Genomic DNA, 12,509 nt, shown 5'->3' on the forward strand with positions numbered 1-12,509 from the left:
ACAACACAGAGAAATATTCGCCGGTAGCTTTTTGAACTTTTTTTTTTTTTTTTTTTTTTTGCGGGGGGTTAAAGCAAACTTGGAATTCAGTCACTCTCAACCTCCGCAACCGAAAACCCATGCTTATGGACGCGTGTGTTCACTGTAAGCTACACCAGATGAGTCGGATGCGAAACAGCTCTCCTGTTACCTTTGTTGTAGGAACCTTTACTTCGGTCAAGATATTTTGAGGGAGATTCCTCTGTTCATTCTAGGTATTTTTTTTACGTCTGAAAATAAGTTGTTTTGAAGTAACATCATGAAAGGTAAGGGGTTTGTCTCATGATTGATGTTTTACATTATGCAGAATCCAAGTGATACATTTGACTGCAAATCCATTGAAAAATGCCACCAATGAAAAATGTATATCACGTACAGAACATGATGGTGCACATGCACCTAAACGTGCAGGCAGCTCCCTTTTAAAAGTGTACCTCTGAGAATCCAGGAAAAACGTTGGTTTATTGATTTTGGACACGAGACATCCTGTACTTTAATATGAATCCTGCCTGGTTCAGAATGTCAGTTACGCAAAACGTATATTTGCTTTGGGTTACCTTAAATTAGTTTATGGGTATTACATCAAAAGGAACATATTTAAAGCTTTGTAATTGAATCAATGTTGAATGACTTAGAAACGGAAACATTGAGTGTACCCCAGGGAATAAAAAACTGGTTAGCATCGAGATGTGGTATTAACCAGAGAGGTTGTCGTTAAAGTAAAATGTTAAAGTATTTATGAGGAACACTCGTGGGAAAGGGGTCCCTGAGTAAAACCTGTTTTAAGCTTGAAATTTTCATAACGACAACATTGTTTTGAGTGAAACACCAATACACGAATACAAGTAAAGGAACTATAGGTTGACATCATTGTTATGAGCTGCAGGTGTGTGGCTGAAACACAGTACTGTACTTGGAGAAATAGATTCCCATGACAGACAGAGGCTAGTTTGATGACATCCAATCCATTTGAGTCAAGTAAAAACATTGTCACAGGCAACATCAGAGATTTTATACTATAGATTTCACAGATAGGTTAAGTGTCTTTCCAGGACCAGGGAGTACAAATAGAATACCATTTCTGTGATTATTTCCCCAAGAATGCAAGGAAATTACAGAATAAACACTTTAAAAAAGGATAACAAGAACAGTTGTGGGTACCAAAACAAAACAGACATGTTTTACGACTCTTTCTAGGAGGTGCTTAGATTGCATGTGACAGCAAGAGGTTTCATTTCATGTCAGAACTCTGGTTACACCACAGAACCACACTATAAGAAGGCCTAAAATCGGTTCTGTATAGCTTCAGAGACAGGCAGGCCTGATCAACACATTCCTGGCGTGACACCACTTCGATTGGAACCGCACATTCCCGCGTGAGTGTATTTAAAACAGTTGAGCCTCAACAGGAATTCAAGGCTGCTTGTCTTTATTACATACAGTTGGGGTTTCCTTGGCTCTCAAATGTTCCAAATTTAATATATGCCTCAGACAGGGTTTTGAGTTTTAATCTCAAAAAAACCTTGAGGATGAATGCACTCTACTTTATTACAAATGGAACACTGCCATTTTGCCCTGTGAATGAATGTTTTTTACTGTTTGGATGTCATTTATTGTTTTCTTATTCATGTTCTGCCTGTTTACCCTGGAATTAGACAGTGAATGGCTGTAGATAGCTGTAGATATCGGACACATTGTTTAGCCAAGCTGTTCACAAGTACCAGAAGCTATTAGAGTGAGGTCAGCGACAAAAGATCAGTTAAAACCAAACAAATTCACACAACATGTACTTCCTTAGCCAGCAGGTCAGGAGTCAGCAGAAAACATTAGACAAACACTGTGGATTTCCTTGAGTCAGAGTATGGGATTTCATTCTCTTGTTCAATGTAATTCTGTGTTCAGACTTACTGTCTGTATTGTGGTGATCTGAGACTTACTGTTGCCAAAACCCAAAATTTACCTCAGTATAACGATATTATTTGTTCACAGTTCAGAACATTTCCTGTTTGATGGTTATGGGGAATGCCCTGTTACTCCATTACACACAGTCATGAAGGATTTGTCCATAACAAAGTCTTCCCTTGGAATACCGTTCATAGCTCTTCATGCCAAACGCAGAACTTAATTTTGAAATGGTCAGTCACGCCCTCTCAGTTCCCAGACTCAGCTCAACACCTGTCTGCCAAGGTTTCTCTTGATTACCTCAATCCATCAGCTGAACATGGAGAGGGTGAACTTCCTGGTCTGGTGCAGTACTTCCTATTCATTTCCCGAAAAATGACTGTGTTAGGGTTGGCTCAGGAGGTTAGTCAGACTGAGACAGTCTAACTATTGTCCAAACTTTAGAAATCTCCAGCAGGAAAGTCATCATGCCAGTCTCCCATAGGAGTAAACAAATTATAAATCCCACATCAAGCACAGTTTTCTTGATAAAAGAAAGGTTACAGGTCAGCCTGTAGTTTTGCCTTTGGCTAGTAGTTGCTAGTAGTCTTAGATAACATTTTTGACTACTCCAGTGACTGCTCCAAAGTTGGTCCCATTTTCTCCACACATTCTACAAAAATGTAGAAACACATAAAAGATATGGTATGATGCCAGATTCCAAAATGATCTCTGACTCCAAAAAGCCATGACTGTATCAATTTTATCTTGCTTCACTGAGGCTAGGCATTTGCAATGATTATCCCTCACCTTTCATTATTGCCAAAAGTGAGACAAATAAATTGGCCAGCTCCTCTTACTGAAAGCAGTTTTCCTAGTGAGGTCCACATATGGCTGCAGTTACAGCCATATCAGCTGTTGTGTTGAGTAGACCCCAAGGTAGTCAGAAACACAATTGCTGGTCTTCTGTGCTGAAATGAGGCATTCTAGCTGAACTGTAACTTTGTTTGGATGGGTGGCAGTGTAGTGTCAAACAACAGGGAATGGACACAGATGGATATCATTGGCACTTTTCTTTTAGAGTCAGCTTTCCTTTCACTCTCACCCTTGTGATGTGTTTGTCCTTTCACAAACTCGCGTTGTACAATAATCCTTAAAAAAACACATCTGTCACCATGGTTACCCTTGCATGCTCCCACTTTATGGTCTGGGTTTAAACACTTTCTGAGAATATTTACAGTGTGTCTGAGATTTCAACACAAGGTCCCAGTGGGCTGCGCTGGAATATGACGACTCGCCATTTTGTGAACTTTACGGCTTATATCATTTATGAAAAATGGCATCATGATTTAATTCCACAATGTCCATTGTCCTTGCCAATTTATAAACAAAAGCTATGAAAGCCCACTGAAATAGTCAAATGTATTTAGATGTTTTTTGTGTGTGGGATGTTTAATGTGAGATACACCACATCTGTTTCCATTAAGTGCTAAAAACCTCTTATCCAAAAACATGTGTGATCTGTACCATAGTAGACTGTCAAAGGATTACTTTATTATTCCAATATGCAACAAAAGGTAGAGATTAAGTATTCTTAAACTAAGTCACCAAACTGAAAAACTAACTAACCAAACTGAAAAACTAACTCACCAAACTGAAAAAAGAACTCACCAAATTTAAAATGTTGCAATTGTGACAACATGTGACATTGGTCAGTATTAGGTCCCCATTACAATGACTGTTATGTTGGCCTGGCAACAGTAATGGCGGTTTCCTGCCTGCTATGAGGGGCCTGTGGGGAGGTTCCCCCTCTGTCTGTACTAACGGGCAGGCTCTGGCTGCTGCCGCAAGCCACCTGCATTGCTGGCTGGGAAAGGCAAACTGAGAAACAGAGCAGCCAGCTGCAGATGGAGTTGGTATACTCACATTCCAACACCTCTGTCTGGCCCAGCACCTTTTCAGGCCGGCTTCTCAAGCCTGACTCTGCTCTCTCAGCGAGTGCACATAAACATCCTCGCCCCCGAGAATATTGTTCTTTCCGGCCACAAAAACATGTGCTAGCCCATGGAGATTCAGTTGGAAAAGTACAGGTATATTGGAACAATATACTTTTTTTTTTGTAGTTAAAATGAGAATATGGCTCTATGGGGGAAGTGTTTGGCGATGCTGTTTCTCCTGTGTGAGCATATGCAATGACCTATGTTTGTGTAAGTGCATGCATGCTTGTGCTTATCCATGTGTGTATTTTACTATGCGACCATAAATTGCAAGGTTTTTATCATCACTTATTGTGTGAATCAAGAAAATACATTTATTATGAATAATCCTCCAGTGTTGGGATCAAAGAAACAAGCATAATAAAAGCACTCAAAAACAGATCAAGGCTCTTTGGAGCATGCATTGTATTTTTTCAACTTTTGGCTGATGTTCAGGCCCTGTCCTAACTATACCAATACTGAATCAAAGTTTTCACTGCCATTTTCCTCAGACACACTTGTACATGCTAGCATAACACAGAGGTACGAGTAGGCTTAACAACTGGTGACATCATCAAATCAGTAGAAAGCGTTATAAAATGCATTATTTTTATGGCACGGTACTTTTCCCAGGAAAGAAAGTATCTTGGTATAATTCCAGATTCTGTGCAAATAAGCTCATGAAACATTGATTGGGGTTAGACTGCTCATTGCCAGAGCTGTTATTGTTGTACCCATTCCAGTGTATAATCCACACTTGAGTCCTCCGTGGAGCCAGTCTGCTGAGTGCGCCTTTGGACCTCCATAAAGAGCTGGAACCAGGAGAAATGGCCTTACAGCAGACTAGCCTAGCGACGCACACATTGCGACCTCCGCCAGAAATTCTAATGCAGTCACCAAGGGACCATTTATCAGACTGCATACACATCCTTTCCATTGCACTCTTTCCATCCAGAAAAAGGAGTCAAATATTTGTCTCCGCTCCGTGTAATTATGTAAATCTCGGGGCTTTGCCAAAAAAATGATTTCACGTTTGAAAGGCGTCTTCTGCATAGTATGTTTTGTGTCTCTTGGTTCGAGAGTGCTGTGACTGGCTAAGTTGTATTGTATTACGAGTCTGTGGTTGAGTGATTTATGACCTTGCTAATAAAGCTGGAGTTTTCCCCTAGCTGTATATTTCATTCCATGACCCTTGATTCGTTTGTTCATCATGTATATGTTTTCTGCTTTTTTTTTTCCAGACAACTTCTGTGGATATGAGAACCAGCTCTTTAAAGGTTGGAAAAGATTGAGAGATGTTGTTTGTTTCGCCTAATTAAGTACACACATGCACATTACGAGATGGTATTTTTGGATAGAAAATAAATATGATTCTTATTTTGTACATGCAGATTATAAAAATCCTTGTTCTCGCTTCCTGTACTCGTACTGACATGACATTTGCTAGTATGTTTGCATTGCGCTGTTTTCCAACGGGAAGCAAATTATCTAAATAAATACAGCACCAGCATTCAGTTCACATTCATAAAGTGGAGATTTGCTCTGATTTAACCAGGATTTAACCCAGAGCCGTAATTTACAGTATGCTGTGTGACAATGATATTGTAGAAGCCTCAGAAACATATATTATGTAATGCTATATTACCGTGTGCAGCTTCCTTTGTTTTCCGGCTCAGTCTCAGTCTTTGTTTTTTGCAGAGGAGGATCTTACAGGAGAAGAGGAAGAAATGCCCTCATTCAGAGGTGAGGAAAGTACTCGTCAGGCTAAACTTCAGGCTACTCCATCTGTGCATTGCATTGAGCATCCATTCTCTCTTTTGAATGTATGGGTCCAGTTTTTAAACTGACTAAAGGCCAGTTCATAGTCCAGCGACAGAGTGTCGCTCGACTGAAATAGCAGAATGTTCATGAGTATTCTGTTGTCGCCCAATGTAGACTGTGGTCCTTGTCCTTAGCAAAAAAACGTTTCAGCGCACTCCTGTGTCCCCCTGCGACCAACGACCTCCATTGCACGTCATTGGTCACAGCAACATTTTGTTGTTGGACTTATGACTGGCTTTAAGGCCTGTGGCCCAGAGCCTGTTAAGACCCGGGACTGGGAATGCTGAACTGGGAATCCTGGACATTTGGCTTTCAATGAATACTAAACCTCTACAAAACGTTCCCACAGTTCCCAGGAGCCAGGGAAAATATGATCATGTTTTTCCAATGATATATTTTGACTTTTGAGAAATTATAAAGGTCCTAATAAAATACTTGCCTGCAAAGTAATTGCATTGGAGATCCTTCAAGGAAATACAGACCAGCCCCTGAAATATTATGTCTTCCAAAAAGCCGTTTACAATCATCCTTTCCATGCCATTCCTCACATGAAAATGAATGCTTCCAACATCAAACTTGTTATTTCGCTTTGTGTGTGTGCATGCGTGCGTGCAAGCATGTGCGCATCTATGTGTGTGTGTGTGTGTGTGTGTCTGTGCATGTGTGAGACTGCTTGTGTTCCTGTGTCTTTGTTCCCGTGCGTGTTTGTGTCAACACCTTATTCACAGTAATTCACTCATTTGTCTTGCCAACCACACAATATCACACGTAACGCAAAGCTGCAGTTGACATTGTCAGCTGAATCTGGATCAAATATTCCATTCCGAATAATGTACATGTGATAGTATGAGAATCGCAGCATGCGTTACTCCCCTGACACTATGTGAGAGAGGACTGTGTTGTGTTCACAGGGAGGACCCGTGGTGGCTGTGTTAAGTGTCAGCGGGCACACTCTCTCCAGCTGGCCGTCAAAGTGCTCTATGGCATTTTCGCTTTTCTTATCATAGCGGTGGCCGTTCTGGCATCATTGGGTGAGTCTACTCTGCCATGAAACCTTCACACCACCCAGACCTGTTTACGATGTGTTTCACGACTTCAGTTCTGCTGGAGAACTCATGTCGCCCTTAATAACATCTGTTGCACACGGAAGAACGGAGTACAATGTGAAAACAATTTTACATGTAGCAATTAGACTACAGGCAGTAGGAACACCTGCAGGAATCCAACAGTAGACTCAATCTAATAGAAGTCTTAGGAGTCTGGGAAGTCTACTTGTAAGTTGGAATCCTGCCCTACTGTCCTGGGGGGCTGCAGATTTACACTCTTTTGATTCAAATAAAACATGGGAAAAAAATAAATAAAAACCAAGACTCCAGGATTTAGGACTAGGTAAACACAGGGGCCCAGTTATACAAGAAACCTTCCAGACCACCTTTGACCCCATATCTTTCCAGTCAGTATCATATCTCTGCTTGACTGCATGAACTCCACTAAAATACAGTAGCTGTTCTGGTGGATGAGCAAGCCTGAGAGCTACTTAACCCTCCTACTATGTTAAGATTTTATGACCGGTTTTATGTTTGGGGTCGAATTGAGCCCAGCAGTTGAAATATTGTCATAACATTTTTTTGACACGTAGTCTGTCGCCTTCTTATTGTCTCCCAAATTACTCGTTTTTTTTGTTTTTTTTTTAATATGAAAAATCTGTGAGAAACTCATTTTAGAGCCTAAGGTTAATTCACAAAGAGGCTGATAGCAGAAAGCACGTTACCCTGCTGGGTCTCTCCAGACAAATGTGTCAGAGTGTACAGCCAGTAAACTTTTATTCTGCTGTTTTACAGCCATAAATTCATGCTGGAAATAAATAGCTCAGCATTTATTTGAGGTTTAAAATCCCAGTTCAGAAGTGCCTTCAGGTTTTATTACCATGTTTTGTCAGTACACAAAGCTGAACACAGTACATTTTGCTGAAACAAAACAAGAACAGAGCACCATAAACCATATATTTTTTTGAAATTCTGAAATATTTGGTTGGTCACAAAGCCCCCCTCCAAAAACAGTGGTCTCATAAATATTTGCTTTGTTGAAGTTTCCATGTCATCTCACACATCTGTTTTACATTCTCCAAAAAAAATGTCCCGTTATATAACAATCAGGTTTAAGATAAATATTACATGAAATTCAACTTCAACTTCAGCCTTTATGCTAAACAAAATACATATGGAGCTCAGGAGGTAAGAGTGGTTGTCGGAATACTGTCCGACAATCCCCTGCCCTGGATGTGTCAAAGTGTCCCCCAAGGAGCTGATTGGTACCTTGTATGGTAGCCTTTCACCTTTGGTGTGTGATTGCGTGTGTGAATGGGCAAATGAGTGCCGTTAATTGTAAAGTGCTTTGGAAAAAAGCGCTATATAAATGCAGTCCATTTACCATTACCATTTACATACTAGGTGGTACTGTACATAGAATTATCCATGGAATTATTCTTATCAAGGTGGCCTAAAAAGACATGTGAAAGTCTCCTTTATCCATTATGATTCAGACTGCAGTCACATCTGTGTTCAAGGCCACATTAATCTTGGCTACCAAAGTCTCCAGAAATTAAAGCCATATTGCCCACAAAATAATGCACTGTATGGCACATCACACTGCAGTCACTTGCTTACACTTAACTGTTTTATTTCAGTATTTAGAAAGGTTGACTACTTATCAGAAGAGGAATCATTTCACCACAAAAAGATCATCAAGGTCCAGGAAAGTATGCAAGGTAATGTAATAATTACATGCATGCTCTACATGTCTCTGTCAGTAAAACAAAATGTACAGCTAGTGAAACAAGCATTAACGTAGGGAAATGTTCTGTATTACTCAGGGGCAAAAGGCTGTTTTTGTGAAAAATGGGTCTCTCACCAAGTGTAATATCACGGCTGCTAGACCAGCAAGCGTAAAGTAAAAGGGTCAAATGTTATTCATGGTTCATGACCTCTCACGGCACACATCCTGCTGGGTGCCCTAAGAGTGAAATATTTCAAATAGCATCACATTCTCTTTACAGTGAGCAACTATTTGGATTTTTTCCCCTCTAAAATATGTATGCAACTTGATACTGTGTGGGAGGCAGGTTTCTGAATGATGGAGTGTATTTTGGCTAATGTTGCTGTCCACCTTGTAGATCTGAGTTCTACGAGCAACTGCTCCAACTGTTTTGATGTCTCACACTTGGGGGAAGAAGTCTCCAGGCTGAAAAAAGAGTTTGAAGAAATTCAAAAGATGATTCTGGGTCAGGAGCAGACACTACATCAAGCCTCTGAAACACAGCAGCGTCTAACCACCTCCAACAGCCGATTGACGAGGGACAGTCAGAATTATTCTATGTCCATTAAGCTGATCAATCAGTCCTTGGAGAGATACTTAGATCAAGTGAATGGCTGGAAGGTAGTCATCACTGAAACAGATGAGGCCATGAAGTCTCTTGTTCAAGATCAGTACAACCTAAAAGCTACTGTCCAACAGGTCAACACCACCATTGGCCTCAATGCAGTATGGATGGATACACTTCAGAGAAAGGCAGATGAAGAAACTATGGTCTTGCAAAAAATTACAACAGACTGGCAGAACTACAGCAAGGTGCTGGGATCTCTAAAGTCCAATTCTAGCACCACCAGTCAGGCCGTCAGGAGCATCCAAACTGGCATGTCCATCACACACCAGAGGATCAGCTTGAGTTCTGAGATGGTGCACGATCTCACCCTGCAGGTCATGAGCTTGCAGATGCAGCTTGACAACGTGACCTCCTTCATGGATGAGCATGATGAGAACATGCATGACCTCAGGTACCACTCCAAGTACTATGAAAACAGGACAGGCGAAAGGTTCGTGACGCTGGAGGCCAGGATGAACTCTCTGGAACTTGAGATAGACACCATCTCCTCCAGCATCAACGCCACAGTCAACCACGTGCAGAGCATGTACAAATACATCAACATAGAGAGTTCCTCCTGCCAGGCCCGGCTGGGCAGCCACACAGAGGATCTGCATGGCCTAAACAGCACAGCCGTGCTGCTCCTACACCTGGCAGAGAACCTTCGGCAGCAGTACATGCTCCTTAGTGTGCGGGTGGACGTCGACGTGAGGAACCTCTCCATGGTCATGGAGGAAATGAAGCTGGTGGACACTCACCATGCTCAGCTCATTCAGAACTTCACCATTTTGAAAGGTAACAGATTAAAGGTCACCGCGTTGCCCGCACGTATATTTTGTTCAGACCTTAAGCCTGTACTTCAGTCTCATACTTCTCTTCTTTTTCCAGGTGCACCAGGGCCACCTGGTCTAAAAGGGTTCAAAGGAGAGACTGGAGCCAAGGGGCCGGTTGGCTTGACCGGACCCAAAGGGGACAGAGGACTTTTGGGGAACCGTGGAACTCAAGGTGAAAAGGGCTCTATTGGTCCTAAGGGAAGTATAGGTTTATCTGGAGCCTCAGGATTTAAAGGCGGTCCGGGCATTAAAGGAGCCAAGGGGTCTTTAGGGCAACCAGGCCCTCGAGGGGAAAAAGGTCAGAAAGGTGATATAGGAGTTGCAGGTAAGGATGGATTGTCTGGGCCCAAAGGTCCAGTGGGAATACAGGGACAGCCAGGACTCCCGGGCATGCCTGGACTACTTGGGCCCAGAGGAATGCCTGGTCCTCCTGGCCCACGTGGTCCTGAAGGACCTGCTGGGGAGTCCACTCCCAGGTCTTGAGCTGGACCACATCTCCCTTGAGCTGGACCACATCTCTCTTGAGCTGGACCACATCTCTCTTGAGCTGGACCATATCTCCCTTGTCAGAAGCCAAATGGCGCAAGCATCTGACTTGCATGACGCCCCTCATCCTCATTCTTGCACCAGGGCGAATCGTGGCTGTTTGTGGCATGGATTATCGACTGGAAACATTCACATTCAATCTGTTGCACTCACTCCACCCTGTCCTTAATGGGTCGACTCTTATCAGTATCTCCTCACCCCGGGGTTGTAAATATGGCTTCCATTCAGAAGGTTCAAAGGAAAGGAACAAATGTGGTCTGTGTTTTATTTCCCACTTAAAGAATGTTCAGGGAAAACATTGAGAAAAGGGGGTCATATTGGGGAAAAAATAAATGACCAAGAAACTGAGAAGAGAGAATGCACAAGGCAACTAAAGCCATGCCTCATTTTAGCCACTGAATTGAACCTTGCTACATGCAATATAAACATGTAATCTGTCACTGCAGTAAATCAAAGGTTTGAAGATGCCATGAAGCACATGCATGGGTGTTTTATAAAGGTTTCAGTTTACAGTAAAATTGTGCACTTTTCAAAAATAAAGGAACCGATAAATATTGGTTTGTTTTCCTATTGTTTGTAAGGATATCCTTTGACACATGACTTTGATGGCAATTTAATGCCTATGACAACGTATGATATGTACTCCACGGTGTATATTCCATTGGGTTTGCTACAAATATTTCAGAGCAGGTACTCTGAATTAATGAACTTATTTAGGAACCTAATTACATTTTGACCTCTGGTGGCTCCTGTCGGAGTCATAGAGAAATGTGTACCATGTGGCTCAAAACACGATATCTGGGGGTATTTCACGAAGCAGGATTACTGGATAACTGAACTGTGCTGCGTTTCACTTCAGTCCAGGGTCCTGTGTTTTACTCAGTGCAGTTACCCAGCCAGTTCATTAGTCCTGCTTTGTAAAACAGGTCCCTGATACAGTATGTGTGACCTGAATAATTAGTACTTTACAGGGTTTGGTACAAAAATTGCCTTTATTCAGTGACACTGAATAAACTTCTTAGGAATAATAACCATTTGTTAGCTTAATATACTTTATAGTCAAATGTTATTACTTCATTTGGAGTTTAATTGCTGTGTACTCCAATACATATCGGGTGTATATGTATGTTTCCATGGTTGTTTTCTCTATTTTCCATGCATTGGGTCTCTATAAAGATTCTACAGTGTGGGAACTCTCAGTCAAAATGTCATTAATACAAATCTCCTTGCACTTAATTAAGGATATTATATGATCAATTGTTACGTTTTTGCAACTAGATTTCAATAAAATATATATCTAATACAAATACGAACAAAAATGTCAGAATTAAATGTGATGTAGACCTGTTTCTCTGTAAAATGCAACTGGTTTGCATACATGTTCAATAAATGCAATTATTCTCATCTACCCACATTGTACATCCATGCATAGATAATGATCTTGAGTTGATTCGAAACATAAAATCTTGGGAACACCGCATTGTTATCTATGTATATCATTGGATGAGGATCATGACCAAGTACACAACATCGGCAAATCGCATTGTGTTAAATTTTGATATTTAAAAGGATTATGATTCTGATCGTTTTAACATAAGCTACAGCAGATAAACTACTTTGTCATGTGTAAACTTAAATCCGAATTCTGTATTATACAGTAGTTCAGCATAATGTTAGTAATGTCATTCAGGATACATTGGTAATTATGACGCGATTCCAAGTTTAATCCTTTATTTTAGCTAGCTGCATTTATTCAAGAGCTTCACAACATAAACGATTACAGGAAATTACTTGTCAGAAAGAATCACATTCTGTTAATTGAACCAGAATGGACCATCGCTGTTCCAGAGGAATTACACTTCATTCGTATTTTCACCGCAGAGAGCTTGATTATGATTAATTCGAAACACAGAAATACTGCAGACTCTTTCCCTTGTGATCAAGCCGTATGGGCTTATAATGAAACACAGGTCCTTTCTCTGTTTTGCACAT

At 41.2% G+C, this 12,509-nt stretch overlaps 1 protein-coding gene across 1 annotated transcript; it reads left to right on the top strand.

Annotated features, from left to right (window-relative positions):
- The first annotated feature begins 204 nt into the window (after positions 1–204).
- Positions 205–11,069, top strand: scara3 (scavenger receptor class A, member 3). The gene is made up of 7 exons (XM_061243429.1): positions 205–305; positions 5,138–5,173; positions 5,595–5,639; positions 6,629–6,748; positions 8,404–8,484; positions 8,890–9,933; positions 10,027–11,069. The coding sequence occupies exons 1-7, from the start codon at positions 299–301 to the stop codon at positions 10,452–10,454; spliced, it is 1,761 nt and encodes a 586-aa protein (XP_061099413.1). The 5' UTR covers positions 205–298; the 3' UTR covers positions 10,455–11,069.
- The last annotated feature ends 1,440 nt before the right edge of the window (positions 11,070–12,509 follow it).

Source organism: Conger conger, chromosome 5 (genome assembly GCF_963514075.1).
Source record: "Conger conger chromosome 5, fConCon1.1, whole genome shotgun sequence".
Taxonomy (NCBI): Eukaryota; Metazoa; Chordata; class Actinopteri; order Anguilliformes; family Congridae; genus Conger; species Conger conger.

Coding starts and splice junctions, on each gene's coding strand:
- scara3 (XM_061243429.1), top strand. Junction 5,174..5,594: donor TGAGAACCAGCTCTTTAAAG/GTTGGAAAAGAT, acceptor TGTTTTTTGCAG/AGGAGGATCTTACAGGAGAA. Junction 5,640..6,628: donor AGAAATGCCCTCATTCAGAG/GTGAGGAAAGTA, acceptor TTGTGTTCACAG/GGAGGACCCGTGGTGGCTGT.